At 45.0% G+C, this 18,411-nt stretch overlaps 1 protein-coding gene across 35 annotated transcripts in view; it reads right to left on the bottom strand.

Moving 5' to 3' along the window:
* Positions 1–1,762: 1,762 nt before the first annotated feature.
* Positions 1,763–18,411, bottom strand: part of Aak1 (AP2 associated kinase 1) — a 159,281-nt gene continuing 142,632 nt past the window's right edge. For 17 of the 35 annotated variants that reach the window (XM_076567152.1, XM_076567163.1, XM_076567162.1 and 14 more), the window contains 2 exons: positions 16,227–16,433; positions 1,763–9,008 (listed from right to left, as the gene is read on the bottom strand). In XM_076567152.1, coding sequence (XP_076423267.1) covers positions 7,861–9,008; positions 16,227–16,433 — 1,355 coding nt within the window. In that variant the 3' untranslated portion in view covers positions 1,763–7,860. Of the gene's footprint in view, positions 18,136–18,411 lie in introns of all 35 variants that reach the window. The other 18 variants (XM_076567177.1, XM_076567176.1, XM_076567173.1 and 15 more) reach the window with 2 other exon arrangements.

Below are 18,411 nucleotides of genomic sequence, written 5' to 3' on the forward strand. Positions count from 1 at the left end.
GCCCTCTACAGGTGGAGGGCGGTGCTGCGGGTGAGCCAAGGCGGGGAAGCGGGGGTGGGGGTGGGGGTGGGGGGGAGAGGACAGGCTGTCTTTTTACTTCCCCCTTTTACTGAAAATAGATGCCCCTCCCCACATAACATATCCTGATTACAGTTCCCCCTCCCTCTACTCCTCCCAGTTTTCTTCCCCTCCCATCTAGCCCCCACATCCCCAGGTTTTAAGGATTAGAACACTAATATGTGGGTAAATGATGAAGCAACTTCATTAAGCCAATTTAAATCTTAATCACTTGCCCATAGAATGCATGTTTGGATATTATCACTGTTTTGAGACATATTCTTTCCTACATACAATGGAGACTTATTAGTCAACTTTTGGTTCATTGCAAATTTTACAATGATGTGATACCATGCATCCCTAACTCCAGTACAAAGCAGACTGAGGCAGGAACATCACCCATGAATTTGAGGCCAATCAGGGTGAGAGCCTGTCTCAAACAAAATTTAAAAAAAAATTCTACATTCTTCCACTGTGTTCTTTCTATACCCTCTATACTTTTTGTTTTTGTTTTTGTTGTTTGAGGTAGGATTCTCTGTGTAGCCTTGGCTGTTCTGGAGACCAGGCTGGCCTCTGCCTCCCCAGTGCTGGGATTAAAGGCGTGCACAACCATGTCCTGTATGTACTCCCTATACTTAATAAATTCAAATATCCCAAGTTAAATCTGTATTTAAATCTTGTTAAGGTAGAAGTATGGGTCCCAGCAGCTGACTTGAGGAGTGGTCCACTAGAGACTGGTCCAGTGTGCGGAGACTGTGGACTGCCTCTGGACTAAGCTTATCTGAGAGCACACCAAGGAGATAGCTCCTCTCCTTCTCCAGGATACACTCTAACTACAGCCCGGATTTCACTACTCCAATCTAAGGTGAACTCAAGGAAAGACAAAAGTTTAGAGTCATAGGTTTTAGCCATCAGCTAGTGGCATTTTCCTGACTCCCCCCATTGAAAGTCCTGTCCCACCACTTGGTAGAAAGCTCAGCGGGAGTCTGTCTTCCCCCAGAACACCTGCAGTCTCAGGTAAGAAAGCAAGCAGCTTTGGTGACTGCTACTGCAATTTCGAAACACAAAACAGCTGAGGTTTTTCGTTTGGTTTTTTCAAGACAAGGTTTCTCTGTGTAGCCCTGACTGTCCTGCAACTTGCTCTGTGTACTATGTTGGACTTGACCCACAGAGATCCACCTGCCTCTGCCTCTTGAGTGCTGGAGATAAAGGTGTGCACCACCACCACCACCTGGCAACACTTAAGAACTTTAAATCATAAAACTAGCCAGGTATGGTGGCACATGGCTTTAATTCCTGCTCTCAGAAGGCAGAAGCAGGCAGATCTCTGTGAGTGTGGGGCTAGCCTGGTCTACCAACTTTGGCTTCACTCATGTTTATTATACCAAAACTCTGGGGCCCTGGATTGTGAACACGGTCTCTGAACACAGCATATCGCCAGTTCTTGAATCCTGTTAAGTCAAGTTCAGGAAGTTTAGTTAAATACTACCCTGGTTGTTTTCTTCACAGTTGGAAATATGCAGGCAGGTTCTCCCTCATGACAGGGAACTTGGAATGTCAGATTCGTTTCCTGTAGGTTTCTCTGTGCCAACACTGGCTTCTGTTCAGGAATATTAGAATCTATCCCAGGCTCTGTGCTGCTGAAAGGTGCCTGGGGCCCTTTCATCCATAGAAGATCTCACTTAAGAAAAAGCACACCACTTAGTCACTTAATTAGGTTCATTTTAATAGAGTATAGGAGTTTACAACCCAAACAATTATCCATAATAACTATCAGATACATATGACAGATCACACCCAGAGTGAACAACATAATCTAACAGCCTGCAATCAGACGTATTACAAAAACTGCTAAGAATGACCTTCTGGTTTCCCCAAGATTGTTTGCATGTTAAGGATTCCTGAGGCCTGCTGACCTCAGCACTGCTTCCAGGCTGCTTACAGATCTTCAATCAACTCCAAATACTGCCAGCAGAGGGCGCTCACCTTCCCTCCTCACAATAGGAACGGGCCTAGGCCTCTGCTATTTGGTTTCTATTCCCTAAAGGTGACATCAAATGTTCCATTCAAAATAACATCTTCAGGCCCTGTGATGCAGGTCACCATTGTCCTCCCAGTGCCAACCACAAGAAGGCACTTACTTGGGAAGGAGGCTGAAGCAATGGCTAGTCAATTCCCTCACCACAGAGGCAAACAACTCCAATGCTAAATTCGGAGGTTTTGGCAAAGGGAACTGAGTTACTGGTGCCAGCTGCCTGTGGTCCCTCCCAAGTCCTCTTCAGATGATTAACTGGAAGGGCTGGGGTTACCACCACAAAGGACGCAGGAGGATGCATGTTTGCGCACAGACGCTGAGAAACTCTTCCTACAAAGCATCTTTGGTAGAGACTCGCAGAACACAGCAGGCTCACCATTTCTGAAGGAATCGATTTCCCTGTCTCCCATTACCTCAAAGTGAAAGTGCTGGAGACTGGACACGGTCCTCACACAGTCTAAGCATGTGCTATCAGCCAACCCTGATCTATGCTTGACTGATGCTGAGAAATCTATTCTGACCCCCTTGGAGGTCTGACACATGGTTCCATCACAAGGCAGCACAGGTAATGTTTACTATCAACTCAGAACTGTGCAACATTTGCCTAAGTCAGAGGCTGCTGAAATACAGCTGAAAACACATGGATTTACAAGTTACAGAAATTTTGGCCTAAAACACATGTAGGTAATATTTAGCCTTTTGTGTGTGTGTGTTTTGAGACAAGGTCTTGCTATGTAGCCCAAGCAGGCCTCCAATTCATAGTGAACCTGGTGCCTCATTACAGGCATGTGTCCCCATGGCCAGCACTTAAGTTATTTTTGCTATTCTAGAGTCCTCTCACATATATACTCATTCTAGAGCCATGTAGGATCAGGGTGGAGAGTGCTCTCTGGTTCCATCTCCACAGAGGAAAGCTAGGGCCTGCCAACTCTCCTCTGTCCTTGATTCTAGGGGAGGGTGAATCATTTCATTGTTAGATTGTCAAGGCTGGCCTGAATCCTAAAATGAAATTTTACAGTAGTAAGGGAAACAACCATAAGCTAGAATGACAGTTCACCACCCATTTATTGGTCTGGTCAAAACAAGAGAATGTTGAAGGAGGAAATTAAGGAGGATTAGGAATGGGGGGGGCACACAAAGAACTCTGGGACAGAACAGAAACAACTAGACACTACTTTTTATTTTTAAGCATTTTGAAACTTTTCTTTAATGAAATTTCTATTAAATTTTCAAGTGTTCTGGTGGTTAGACCAAAACAAATATTGATTGACAAAGGCTATCACTCAAATGACATGATTTCACTTACAATTCCCAGTGTTGACTCTTTTAGGCAAGCACTGGACGGCTGGGAAACCGGTGGCCATGGAAAGTGGTTGGGTGCTCCTGCCTTCTACCGCTGTCCTCCTGCAAACTACCTTTCATCAAAAGAAGTTTGATTCTGATAAAAATGCTGTGACCAGCGGCTGTTTTGGAGTTGACTGGGATGTGCTCGAAAGTCTGAATGTGAAAGGCACAGCAGGGAGCAACATTTCTTAACATTTGAGGGACCCAAATGGACTCCACTGGAAGTGGCCTCGGCCCTGCTGGAGAGGGCACTGCATCTCCTGCTCCCCAACTTCCCACTTAAGTTTCCTATTTGAAGTAATGTACACATATCATACAATTTGATACCTGTTTTCTTTTCATCCACAGAATAAAAATACAGATTTCTTATCATCAGATCACTCTAACACTTTATGCGCCAGTGAAGAGCAACTGAAAACACTGACAAGCACATGGTCCAATACTTAATAAATATACACCAGGCCAGAAAGACAGCATTTTTTTTTGAACATTTAAAAGATCTCAGTTGCCAGATGAAACTGAGACACAACATGGGTTAGTTAGCACATGTATGTACACACACACACACACACACACACACACACACACACACACACACACACACACACACACACACACACACACACACACACACTGGGGCATGCACCAGTACATAGGTCTTCAACCCCATTAGTGAGCCAAGACAAAACAGCCTGTATGAACTAAAATCTGCTTTCAGCACCAACTTCTGTTCATTTTCATGGCTAGACTGCTCACCATCACATGATGGAACCATCTGTGTGCCCTCTGTCTCCCAGTACTGGAGTTAATTAAATCCAGTGGTTGCACATGCTACGCAAGCATTTTACCACCTAACTACATAACCAACCCTCTTTAAATTTTAATATTAAGATCTTGCTAAGCTTCTCAGGCTGGTCTTGATTTGAATTCACAATTCTTTTGCCTCAGCCTCCCAAGTATTGGGATCACAGGTGTACCTGCCGCAGATGTTCATTTCACTATTTCATTTTGTTTTGGCGCTAACCATGGGTTTGGTGCAAAAGAGCTGTATTGTAAGCTTAAAAAACTGGAGAGACAATTTCCATCACACATAAGTTAACTCTGTTAACAGTGCTCATCAGTCAGCTAACGGGGAGGAAGCGAGGGCCTCACGTGGGCAGGCTCCATCTCTGAGCTGTCCCCAGCTAGCCTCACACATCATTCAGGAGTTCACCAGTACATGATACGGCTTAAGGCTTTGTCTAAGGACATTCTGACTCATCTCTTTCTGAGTCAAAAGTTCAAAATTTCCTGTTTCCTATGAAAAATATACAAAGTGGCCAGCACAAGCAGAAATGAAAACAAAGTGTAGTATTTGACAATGATTCCTCTTCCTTAACTGTTAGAGTATGGTCACTAGGAACTTGGTATTGGTTCACAGACTTTAAGCACCCCTAATTCCCTGTAAAACAAACTTTTCCAGATTTCCACTCAGGACATTAAATAAAGTACACACTGATCCTGTATCCAGACTCTTCCACAGCATCTCCTTCAGAACTCATCTGCTGGCTAATCTCTTGTCAGATTTCCTTCACAAACTGCTACATAAGAAAAAACCAAAATAATCTGCATGTGGTCACATTCATTCCCGATTCAAAGATGGTAGACAGACTTTCCACTCAGTAGATGAAAAAAAGGCCCGAAAGCTCCACACTTCATAAATGATTCAACTATATAAAATAAAGAGTCCATGATTTTACTCTAATTTGAATTAAATGAATTAAAACCTTGTGAATTAAAATGACGGATTAGATGGAGTGATACAGTAATCAAAGTTAGAACAGTGTGTAGCACTGTTATGGAGCTCATTGACCTTGCATTCTGAAATTTCTATTCAAGAAATGGGTCCTTGTATGTTGCCAAAGCTGGCCTTGAGATCCTGGACTCAAGCTGTCCTTCTGCCTCAAGTCTTCTAGGCAGCTGAGACTACAGGTATATGCTACAACCTGGCAAGAGCTTGTGACATCAAGTGAGGTCTCTGAACATTTCCATCCTTTTTGCACATGCCTTGGAGGACTTCACCTGACAACAAGCATGGGAAGTTTGGTTGCCAAGTTCCATGTACATTAGCCAAACTACTCATTTAATAGAAAAATCAGTTTGTATCCACTAGTATACAAAAAATTCAAAAATAATAACTATGAGAAAGCAAATTCCTAGAGAGAATAGTTAGCCTTTACTGGAGTGAAAGGCAGGTTTCTGATGGAGTGGAGCCCTCATATGGCAACCACTGATTGGGGGGGGGGGCGGAGAGATGCATACTGCCTTTTATTTAAACAGGTGGAGAATACCAAAAAGAAAAGTACTGAAAAATAGCTTCCTTTCTCCCTCTTAAGACAGGCTTTCACTCACTGGTTGGCCTGGAACTTGCTATGTAGACAAGGCTGGCCTCAAATTCATAGAGATCCACCTGTCTCTGCTTCACAAGTTCTGGAGTCAAGGTGCCTATCACCATACCAGGCCAAAAGTAATCATTCTTACGTTGCTGTCAAGAGTCCTGGGTTTTATTATTTATTTTTGTGTGTGCCAAGGACAGAACCCAGGGCAGGGTGCATGCAAAGCATGTATTCTTCCACTCAGTTGTGCACCCAAACCCTGACTTGCAAATTTAAAGAACATCACAACTAATTGATTGCAAGTGCAGTCTGGCATTTAAGCTTCATTACTGTATACATTTTCAGTAATTCTTTTATTTTTTGGGACAGTGTCTCATATAGTCTAGGCTGGCCTCGAACCCCTTCTTCCTGTACCTCCTAAGTGCCCTGCTTACAGGAGTGTGCTAGCATGCCTGGCTTCTAGTAATTTTCCTATCACTAATGTAGCTTGATGCACAACTCTCCAAACTTTCCCAAGAAAGTGGAGGAAGTGTATGCTAGCAGCTGTAAGCATGCACCCTGAGTCTGGTGCACGCTCTTTCCATTAAACTCAACTTCCTCAACTGAAACCTCCCCATGGAGTCGTGAGGTTGTTTTTTTTTTTTTTAAGGCACTAAAAATGAAGGCTATGAAAACACTCGAAATGAGTCAGTGCTTTCCAGAAATAAAAACACACTTGTGAAAACCCAGCCAGTCACCTGTCTGTACTACTTGACCATCTGAACGGAACAGATAATTTACAGATCTGCAAGGACAGCTGACCAGCTCTTTTTCATTTCCAACCTACTTCTAGGTTTCAGGTTTGTATCCACTCAAGAGGTAACAGAGGTGTATGGGTAAGAGTTTGAGGGAAAAAACAGGCAAACCTGGCTTGTGGCTTAGGCTCCTGATTAATGAATTTCATAATTTCATTTCATACAATGGAACCCTGGAAGGATTCCCAGCAACTGGAACACTAAAGATGCTCTTCCCCTATTGCCAGGGGAAAACAGAATTACCAGTGACTTTTTTGGGTTGGAGGAGATATGGTAGCCTGGAATTCAGTATTAAACCCAGGCTAGTCTCTAACTTGTGGTAAACTTCCTGTTTCAGCTTTCCAAGAGCTTGGATTATAGACATGAACTACCATGTCCAGTTTTGAAATTTTGATTTTTTAAAACTAGGTAAATGGAATTTTAAAAACTCATTCTGAAACCTCAGTTCCAACAGGATTACCCCCATACAGTCCAACAACTTCAATTTTACCATGAGAAAAAAAATCAAGTCAGGTCAACAGGCAAACACAAGAAAATGATTTGATAACGGAGGTAGGCATGGTGGTTTCCCTCGGAGGAAAAAGGTTTCTTGTACGCATGCACACGCATGTATCCATACTAGTCTAAAAAGGAGACTATGGGAGGGCAAAGTGAGCTTTTCCCACCTGTGTGCTCTTTTACACGACAGAGAATCTGACCCACACCATGCACCCAGACTCTTGTGCACAAGGGCCAGCTTGGCTCGTACAGACTCAGTGACAGATCCCAGAATCCTTTCAGAGCTGCTGGCTCCACAGGAAGGAATGATGAGAGGCTGAAGGATTAACTCTTCAGATGTGCAGGAGACTGATATTGCTCTTTTTATCCGGAAATCTCTCTGTTCCAGGAGTCCTGTAGAGTCCTGGAGGGATTCATCCTGACTCTTGGGTTCAAGTGACTCCCAACAGGAGCTGCAGGCATTCCAAGCTGTGGTGCAATACAGCCCCTGTGAACTGGGGGTAAAATATTCCTGGATTAAAAAGGGTTCTGGGTGCAGGTGGAAGGCACCCAGAAATGAGCATAAGCAAAAGCAGAAAGTGTAACATAAAGAGCTTCTGCCGAGTCTCACAGCAACTCCACTGGTTGCCTGGAAGCGATTCTGCTCTGAGGCAGTGACTGCAGGGTCACAGTGGATAGTCCCTGAAAGGCCAGCCAGGAGTGGTGTGATGGGTGCTGGTGGGGTGGGTGGAGGCAGGCCTCAGGCTGCTCTCTGCTCCTAGGGTTTCTGTTTGCCTGCCTTTGAAGGAAAGGGCGCTAAAGCAAAAGGATCGGCGGCGGCGGCGGCGGCGGCGGCGGCGGGCAGCTCTGTAGTCCTGGAGGACAGAGATGTGACAGACACAGAGCCAGCTAGCAGCTGCTTATTGCTTTGTGAGACAATCTTGTAGGCAGCGATGGGCTGGGCTTCTGGACTTGGCTCATCTTCTGGGCTATAGTGTCGGGAATATTTGGATAAAGCCTGGGGGCGGAATGGCTTGCCAGCCACCGGCCCAGAAAAGGCTTCTTTCTGGGGCTGCAGTCCTCTGTTTCTGTCACTAGGATGACTCCCAGATTCCATGGGAGATCCCCGGGGAGAGCTGCCGTCAAAATGGTCTGCCACCTGGACAGTGTGGGAGGGGAGACCGGCCTGCTGTGCAAAGCCAGTCACAGGATACTGCGCCTGGGCAGGGGTGTACATGGCTCTATCGCGGCCTGGAAGCAGGGGCCCTTCACCAGGCTGACCGAGGCCGGCCTGCATCGGCAAATCCTGTGAGGAGCCCTGCACGGCCAGTAACTCCTCCACGCTCCTCTTCTTGGTGAAAGGAGCTCTGGAGAACACGTCCATCTCCTCTGTCTGGGAAGGAGCTACACTGCCCTTGGAGACAAAAGGGGCTTTGGAGAAAATGTCCATGGCATCTGCTGGAACCAGCGAGCTCCTGAAGGGTGCTGTGGCAAAGACATCCGGCTCTCCGAGACCGTCTGAGGCCTGCTGGTTGACTGGGAAGAACTGGCTCTTTTTCCCGCCTTGTCCCCCCTTTTCTGGCTCAGCAGACACTCCAGACTCGGAGAACAGAGTGGCTTCTCCCAGCTTCCCCTGGGGAGGCCTGCAGCTCTCATCCTCCTCTTCAGACTCCAGAAGGAGAGGCCGAGACCCGCTGCAGTCCAACATGTCCCCCTCCAGGTCGGTGCCCTCCTCCTCGCTGCTATGGAAGGAGCTATTGCTGGAAGGGCCCTCTCGGGCCAGGGAATCAGACTCTAAGGTGTTCTGGGCCTTTGTTCCAGGAACTCTGCAGGAATCTGGATAGAGGGCGAGGCCTTTGGCACCCACGGGTTCTTTAAAGTGCTCTACAGTAATTACAGGACAAGGACTGGGCTCTCTCTGGAGACCTAGAAAAGCATAAAATTTAGAATTAATGTGGAGGCTGGGTTAGAGTTTTTGGGAACATTTAATGGTCAACCGAGGCAGATACATTGTGGAACCAAATGATAGATGTTGAAAATGGAAAAACAAAAAAAATAAAAAATAAAAAGTCAAGCAAGGTAAATGCACACAGACTGAAGACACAACCACTATCTCACACTTTGGATCATGATAGACACAGATGAGCAGGAAAGGTGAAAATGTTAGGCACACGGACACTCAGGGCAACTAGGCAACACTCCTACTTGGAGGCCAGGCACAGACGCCTGCTCTACCTGGCTCAGTGCCAAATGGAAACCAGCTCAGTCATTCCTCTCTACACACACCAGACAGTCTGGGGCTCTGGAGAACCACTGCCCGGGGATGAACTTAACTCGGCATCTGGCATGTGCTCCACGTGTGGAAAGACAGACCCTCTGACAGGCAGAGTTCAGCTGTCAGGGAATGCATGCTTACTTGCTGGCACACCACAGCCGTACTCACAGAGCACTTGGTGCCTGATGCAAATATGGAGGGTACTTTCTGAGTCATATCAGAGGACATCAAGTTGGCTGGAGTGGCCCTAGAATTTTGTTTTTAGTGTCCCAAGTTAGCAAAGATCTCTGTTTAGTGAATCGCCATTAAGTTCTTTAAGCAGAAATACTAGCACACTCCAATGTACTAGCACATGTGGTGATGTAGGTAGGGGTGCCTCTGGGTGCTCTGGCATTTAAAATCAAATAGACAATTATCAGAATGCAAGAGAGCTTACCTTCCAAGAAATATTAGCAGGTTAGAAGTATGTCATTGGGCACATGTTAGCAAGAGGGTAGGAAAAAGGCATATGTAACTAAGCAAGAAGAAGCCAGAGGAAGGGTGGGTGGGGGTGGGGGTGGGGGACAAAATAGATTTCATTATGGGCTCAAAAAAGACATACCACCAGAATGTCCCAACCCACCAGGGATACTAACTATTGGCCAGCCCCTCCCGACCTGGGCCCTCTCCCTCTGATGAATACCTTACCAGACAGGAATTTCTGCCATACATTGCCCTCTAATATCATTCCTGCTTGAACTAAGCACACAGCACAGAAGAGGGGGCTATGAAGCTGGTTTATTAGAAACTAGTCACTTAGTGAGAATTAATACTGTAGAGAACACACGGGGTGCTGAGCGTTTCATTAAAAGACACCATACAAAACTACTGTTTTCTGAATCCTGTAACTGATTTTAAAGCAGTGCTTCACTTTAATCAGTTGACGATGATAATTTTCAGGAAGCTTTCCACCCTTGCTTTTATTTCCTTTTCTAATAGTGTGAACATATGGATTCTACTCAAAATTTAAGTTGAATCCTGTTTGGGACAGGTTGGCTTTTTAAATGCTATTTGAAGAATGGGAGTTTGAAGAGAATCAACGTTTCCTCACACTGGAACTCTCCTGCATGCAGTTAAGTGTTGATACAGAATCCAGCAGTGGATGAAGACCACCTGCTCCCTCACAGTGGCTATGGATACAACCCTAGTTTCTCAGGAAAGAGAACTGAGATTAGATTTATCTCAGAGATGCCCAGGTGACAACTTCTGTGAGAGAACTGCAGGGAAGGGGGAGGGAACCACTAACTTTCAAAATAAAACTCACCAAGAAATTAAAGAGGCTCCTGAGAGTGCACAGGCTATTGCCTCTTATCTGTCAGGCAGTCTACAGCCTCATTTGACAAAGTTAAGGTGCACTTCCTCCCCTCCCCAAAACTACCTGATGTTGTTGCTTCTCCACTGGCTAGGCAGCAGAGCAAAGTGTCCTTTAGCACAGAGAGATGGAAGGTAAGTAAGGCAAGCAGTGACCATTCCTGGTATTGCACGGACTGATTTGAAAATGGCACTGCTTTCACTGTACTCAAGTGATCTGAAGGAATAGACACTGGATTCATGCAAACCAAGTCATGTACAGACTGCAAAAGGCATCTATCTACCTAGAGACCCAGGGCCCGATGCCTTCAATGCTAGATTACATTACATATGGGGTAGCAAGGCAAGAACTCCCTTATCCACAATGGGACAAGAAGAGCATGCCTGCCCCATGCAAACTACTCCTGTCAAGTAGCAGGCTTTGAGTCAAGAACCCAGGAGAAAATCTGCCAACTCAGGATATCTTCGAATTTTGAATTGAATAGTTAGGTTTTAAAACACCAACAGCTTTAAAAAGCTCAGAATTGGCTGGGTGTGATGGTTCATGCCTTTAATCCCAACTCTCAGAAAGCCAAGGCAGATGGATCTCTGTGAGTTCCAGGCCAGCCAAGGATATACAGTGAAAACTTATTTCCAAAAAAAAAAAAAAAAAAAAAAAGTTTGGAGTCATAAAACATGACAGCATCAAGTTTTAAGGGAAAAACCAGTCTCTCATTGTTCAAAAAGAAGGCTCACAGCTATTTCCTCCACCTCACTGTGAATCTTCTTAAGACTGGAAGAGTGCATCTAACGGGGCTTTCCTGAAAAGTCCGTCTCCCAAACTTTCTTGGAGGTGCAGTGTAACTAAGGCAGAGTGACCAGGCCTAGCACTTTGACAGCCAAAGAAATACTAGAGAATATGGAAACCCTAGATGACTACATGACTCTAGGGAGTCCTGATGGTGGTATCACAGGAAACAACAGAGTTCAGAGGAGACTCATAAAAACCTTACTGGCAGTTAAAGGTCTTGCTGTTGCTCACTTTAGTGTGTGAATGTGCTCTTACAAGTATTTTTAGGGTGAACTGCCCTTGCAGTGGAAACGGCCTTGAGCCAAGAGCAGCCTACCTCTGAAGCAGCCTACCTCCTAGGAATCCACCCAGCTTACCCTCATGCCATGGTTGAGTTCTTTGGTTATAAATGACAGCCACACAGCAGATACCTTGTAACCAAAGAACTAAAACACAAACAAACAAACAAACAAACAAACAAACAAACACCCTCTAGCTTGTTCTAGCCTAGGACCCACCCTCAGTGTATACAAGGCTTTTTTGTTAATCACAAGGCATTCTCTAGTCCCTCAAACTGGGTCATGTCTCTTTTTGATTTCAAAACTTCTAGAAATAACTCCATCTGGCTCCATTTTGAGGCTGTAAGTTACACAGATTTCAGTAGAACTCACAAACCCTGGGGAGTTATCTTCACCATCCCCTGCACTATCCCAGAGATCAAAGTGTGGCATTTTGGGGGATGAATGACCCCAGAAATGATCTCTGATTGACAGTGAGGTCATCAGACTTCTCTCTAAAGAAGCAAAATCTAAGATTAAAAAAGGTTCTTACTGTGTATGCGTGCACAAGCATGTGCTGCTGCAGTGTTCAAGTAGAGGTCCCAGGACAGTTTGCACAAGTCCGTCCTCCCCTTCCGCCCCACAGGCTCTAACCCAGGTTATCAGGCTTGGCACAGTCACTTTTACCCAAAGAGTCGTCATCTGGCTGGCCCCAAATCTGAAATTTAAATTTCAGGCTGGATACTCTTTAGTGTAGTATGTCAGAATTGTACTTGTCTCTACACTATAGCTGAAATAATAGAGTCAGGGAACATCAATGACAAAATCTTTCCAGTCTGAAGCAATGGCTTGGGTATCTCCTACACCCAGAGACTGAAGCACCTCAATGAGGTGTGTGGCATCAGGTGAAATTTGGTGTCTCAGAACCATACCCAGGGAGCCTGTAGTTCCCACACCCATCATGAACTTTAGCATTTTGCTCTCCCCTATGTTAGGCAGCAGCAGGAAAGCCCACAGCCGGATGCCAGAAGTAATTAAGGAGAGCCATTTCTCACTGGGCATAAACATATTCTTGCCATCCTAGTGTTTAATTCAATTGGCCTGGCTGTATTAAAGACTAAATTAGAGGAGATCAGCTGCAAATTGGTTTTATCACTTAAGTATGGTCCTGGCTAATGTGTGTTTTCAGGTTTCTCATTCTTGACCATAAGGGTCATCATAACTCACTAAACCTAGGCATAACTCACAGGTATCCACTAAATATACCTTCCTCAGGACCTCTTGCACAGGTGTGCACTCACTGAACCTTCCTCAGGACCTCTTGCACAGGTGTGCATTCACTGAACCTTCCTCAGGATCTCTTGCACAGGTGTGCACTCACTGAACCTTCCTCAGACCTCTTGCACAGGTGTGCACTCACTGAACCTTTCTCAGGACCTCTTGCACAGGTGTGCACTCACTGAACCTTCCTCAGGACATCTTGCACAGTTGCCCATACTTTTCTTGTCCACTGGTATTTGCAGCCACTGAATATGTGCTCAAGTCCTTCTGGAGTAATATAACAGCTACCTTAAGCTATTTATATATCTAAACATCATGCACTCATTTGAACAGATAAAAGCTTTATTCCTCTGTATGTTTACATAAGAAATTTGTTTACAGACTTATTTATACAATACTTGCAAAGCAGTGTTCATTTTTCACATTTTACTGCACAAGATAGCTTCATTACATCATTTTGCTTTGCTTCCCTGGGGAAGACAAGTTAAAGACCTAAGGTAAGAATCCATCCAGGTGACAAAGGCATGTACAACAAGGCAGAAGAGAATACCCACAGACATGAATTCAGGACACTGCATCAAAGTGAGAACCAAGAAGGCCTTCCCTTCTAGCAACTGTCACCCTTTGGGAACTATGCATGAGTTAACATTACCCAAGCAGCCTTCAGGCCTCCTCCCTCCCACTTAGTGAAAGGAAACCCAGGGGAAAGTACATAGGATATCTTGTTACAGACTGAAATGGAGGCCATCTGGGATTCATTCAGTTCACAAAAGCCAAGCACATCCAACTTGGGGAACATTATCATTGTGGAATGGAAAGGTCTAATTTTTGCACTGGTAAAATTGGTCTCTAGAGAGGGATATAAATTAGCTTGCAGTATCTGAAGTGTTTCACTAAACACTCCACTCTAAACATTCTGTCAGGCAGCCTCTGATTTGCTTAACTCTGTTCTGGGTGATGCTGTCATTCACATCCCCAAACTCCATGTCAGGGGCAACAGAATGCAGTCATCCTGCAGACCAGGAAGGGTAAAGACGCTTGATGCCAGAGGAACCTTGTCACAGGAGACATTAGCTTGACCCAAGGTGTCTCCAGCATCATTTGTTCACTGAGCACAGACTGCCATCCCCATCGCAAAGGTCTCCTCATTCCCAGGGCACTGCTGGAGGCAAAACTAACGCTGGCCTGGGGGAAGACTCTATTGGTCTGAATCAAAACAAACACTCCTCGGGAAATGAGAATTGCAAATCACAAAAATATCACATCTTAAGAAAAACAGATTCCCTTTTGGGTTTGTTTTCTTCCAATTATTAGAAATCCAAGTTCTAGAATTCCAATCTGATCAGCAGGAGCCAAGTCCAAGGTGAAATGCCTACGAGCAGAGTGACAACCTCTGTCAGAGGGGTTTAAAGCCTGCATCTTTAAGTTTCCTAAAGACCAGAGGACTACAAACCTCCCTGTCTCAGTGCTGGGGAATCTCTCTCAGCTAGGAAGTCTTCTCTAGGAAGTGCCTGTGGGGTTTCAAAGTCTTCATCTTATCAGAATGGTTCTGCATTTTGGAATACTCAGTGTTACTCAGAGGCAGAGGTGTCAGAGAAAAAACATAAGACTTGTGGATGCTGCAAGTGAGGCTACTGAGAAAACACAGCCATATTCTTGCTGCCTTTCTGGAGATGTTATGTCTAAGGACAAGAGTTTAAGAACGACTCAGCTGACACTGGCTAGGGTTCGCATTCACTTCCCAAGCAAAATCAGATGCTTCCAGAGGGAACAATCAAGCACATGAAACATTTCTGATCTGTCTACTTCAGAAATCACTGTAACCATTACAATACTACTTAGAAGGGACCACTTAAACCTCATCTCCTCTGAGGACCTTATTTTTAGAAACTTTGGGAATTAAATTTGGTTATCTGGGGGAAATACCAATTTGTGATACTTTCTGGTACAGTAATTACTTCCACTCAGCAGAAAGAAGATCAAATAAAAAAAATGTGTACATTGTATTTGCCCATATTTTAATGGCAAATCCCAGATTACACAGATTGAAATAATAGAAGTCTCTGGATTCTGTTTTACTGTAATAGGTAAGGTTGTGTGTGCTTAATATTACAGAAGGGAAATCTATCTCCAAGCTTCCGATGATGCGGGCTTTTAGTCAGGTAACCAGCAAGTAGCAACAAGATTAATATTGCTCATTCTAATCCTCTGTTAGTAAATGCTGAAGAAAGCTGTAGGAATGGCAAGAGCATAGAAGTTACCTGAAGGACATCCAGATTATATGATCCTTCATAGTCCTTCTAAATACAACAGCACAACAATGCTATGGTCTACTGTCTCACACATCCTCTATCCAAACCCATCCTGTGTAAAAATCCAACAGCAGTTCTGAGGCATAAAATGCCTGTTCAAGGTCATAAGCCAGGGTCTAGATGAGTTCCCAGAAGGCTGAGTTGCCCCGGCCCCTTTTCTTAACAGCCTGCCTTCATCAGTCAGGTCCACACCAGTGAGATGAAGTAAATGGACTAGTGGACAGTCTCTGCAGCCCTCATATAATTCAGTCTTGTCCTGTGCATCTCCAGTTACCACACATCATACTCTTCTCAAGCCACTCCCTCAGCTTAGGATGATACAAAGGAAGGCTGTGCTGGCCCAGTCACTAGAATGTATTTCTCCATAGAAAGGTAGCTTTGCCCGCCCACGCTTTACTCCTGAAGGACCAGCCTAGGTCTCTTGTTGTTCTCTCACCCAGGCTTTACCATCTTCCCTGGTGACAGTCTGTTCACTTTCATTAGCGTCTCCATTAAGCCTTACTGAGCCAAATGACTACACAATAGATCTCAGTGTAATTCTGGGTGACACATGAGGAAGTGGTTTAGAGACACTTAACCTAATTTCTAGACTGCACTCTTCATAGCTGCAATTAAACTGAGAAAGAAGACATTTCATTATATTGCTAACGTTTTCATGAGGAAAAAAACAAATATGAAAACACAGACCTAAAACATTAGCCTTATTTAAAAATAAACATTTCCTTCATTAGTTTATACATTCTATGTCCAGGAAAGAGGACACAACCATTTCCTGTCCACCAAGGGGTTAACCAAGTCCTGCTTCCCTGCAGCCCACTTGTGGCAAGCTCTTCGTGGCATCTCCTCCTCCATCCTCGCTGCACACCGTGCCTCGCTCACCTGTGGAAACCATCTCTTCTAGCGGAGGCCTTTCCTCAGCTCCTTCAGGTTCCGCTGGCCCAGGAAGGATTTTAAGTGGGAAGGCAGACTGAGTGTCCACTCCTCCTGCTGTCCCATTGCTGGAGACAACGGTGGCCCTCCAGAGGGCAGTGCTTGCAGGCTCCTGCTGCTGCTGCTGCTGCTGCTGCTGCTGCTGGTTCCCCACCACTTAAAGTGCAAATGTGAGCAAGAAACAAAGTAGTAGGAGAGAACAAGCAAATAGATCTGGGGTTTTATTTGTACCAATCTGACAAACCTAAGCGGTTCCCTTCCAACCCCGAGGATGGCACTGGAGGAAGGGGCTCTGTGCCCACTCCTCTTCTAAAGGGTGATTTCACAAAAGTGCTCTCCACACATGGCAATGGAACACACCTTGGTGAGTAAGTACACAGAGGGTGACTGGGAGAGCATGTTGTAGGGCGAGGGCAGGGTCTTTATGGAAATCTATGAACAACAGTCTAAGGTTAGTGGAGAGCTACTCTTAGTTTGGTCTTTTCACTCTAGGAAGCCAAGGAAGGCAGCAGCACACACTCCATCGGCTTCAGCCGTCTATTTCAACACCAGAGAGAAGGGAAGCCGCCACAGTCAAACTGGGCCCAGCACACTTATTTCTGATTATCTGAAAACAAACAACATGCTTGTTCTACAGAGACAAAGGCCTGGTGAAAGCTTAGAGCAAGACATACACTCTACTAAAACAGTTCCATGTTACACTGTAGGACTGCTATGTGGTTATACAAGCGAAGAGATCAAAACCCTGTACAGACACCTGATGTCAGACTGGAAATGCCAAGTGGAAACAGAACTGTTCAGCATCTTCATTTATACACAATTTACAATATTTGATTCAAAATAAAAAAATCACAAGAAAAATACATCTGTTTCTGCTACAATTCCTTCCCTTCCCCATCCACCCCCCATGAAAAGTCTTCTAGTAAAAGGTATCATGTTCCCACCACTGTCTTGTTTTGGTCTAATTCTGGGATCCCAGCTTGGGCCAGGTAACATGGGAGGGTAGCAATGCTTGGTATTTATATCACATACGTATATATTCAAGGATCTCAAGCACTTGCAGTCACGCCTCCAGATTTGAGAAATCACAATTCAACGGAAGCCAGAGAGCTAGACAAACTAGATAGCTGGGAAGGTCGCATGGGTGTAAGATCCCTTGGCTCAGTCAATTACCAAACAAGGTCCAAGTTAGCTGGCTAGAGCTGAGCCCAATTTCTCTTCATAAACATATCCTATTAGTTTTGCCCTGTTTAAACTGCACACCTGTCTCCAGACTATTGCCTGGGGATAAGACCAGCCATAGCTGCCATAGCCTCATGATACTGCACCAGGATAAAAAGCAAGAATGGACACACATTCATCAGCATCTGGGAGACAGGCCATGTAGGACTGTCATGGGGCAATTCCTAGCAAGAATGAGACAAAGTGTCCGTCATAAGCTCAATGACAGTCAAGCTTCTGTGAGTGGATTCCAGCAGAGGTGAAGCTCAGGGCAGCTAGCGCTTGAGTTAAGGTAATGCTATTGAAGATGGGGAATGAGAAAACACAGCAAACTAACGAGAAGAGTTGGCCAAGGAACGGATCTGGAGGGTCAGAGATTTTTCTTCCTTATCATTTCTATAGGAGAAGGCAAGGGGTAGGAGAAAGGGGCTTGAGGGCCCCTTATTTGCAGATTTAAAACAATCATTTCTCTCATAACTCCGTAATGAAAATGTGTATTAGGGCATGAAGGTTACAGAACTGCGTCTGCTACTGGCTCACGGCTACAGGTCTATGAGCTGATCCACCAGCAGCAAAGACCTGGCTAGGTTGGGAAGACTGGACTCAGAGCTCCCACTGCTGTTTCTAGAGTGCCCACCTGGAAGTGGAAAGATAGGATTCAGTACAAAACACAGAGGGTTAGGGTTAGATGTGCAGAGCAAGCAAAGGAGAAAAAGAAAAACAAAGAAATCCAGAGAAGCAACATTTCACATTTAAAAAGTCTTACATGTTGATTTCTAAACATAGCCATTGACCAGCCACCACCTCCCACCAGAAGTTCACTCCATGCACACCACAGTAGTAGAGGCAGGACACTGCAAAGATACCACTGGCCAAACCAACTCGTTTGCCTAACAAGTTCTGGCTGTCTACT

This window comes from Peromyscus maniculatus, chromosome 3 (genome assembly GCF_049852395.1).
Source record: "Peromyscus maniculatus bairdii isolate BWxNUB_F1_BW_parent chromosome 3, HU_Pman_BW_mat_3.1, whole genome shotgun sequence".
Classification (NCBI taxonomy): domain Eukaryota; kingdom Metazoa; phylum Chordata; class Mammalia; order Rodentia; family Cricetidae; genus Peromyscus; species Peromyscus maniculatus.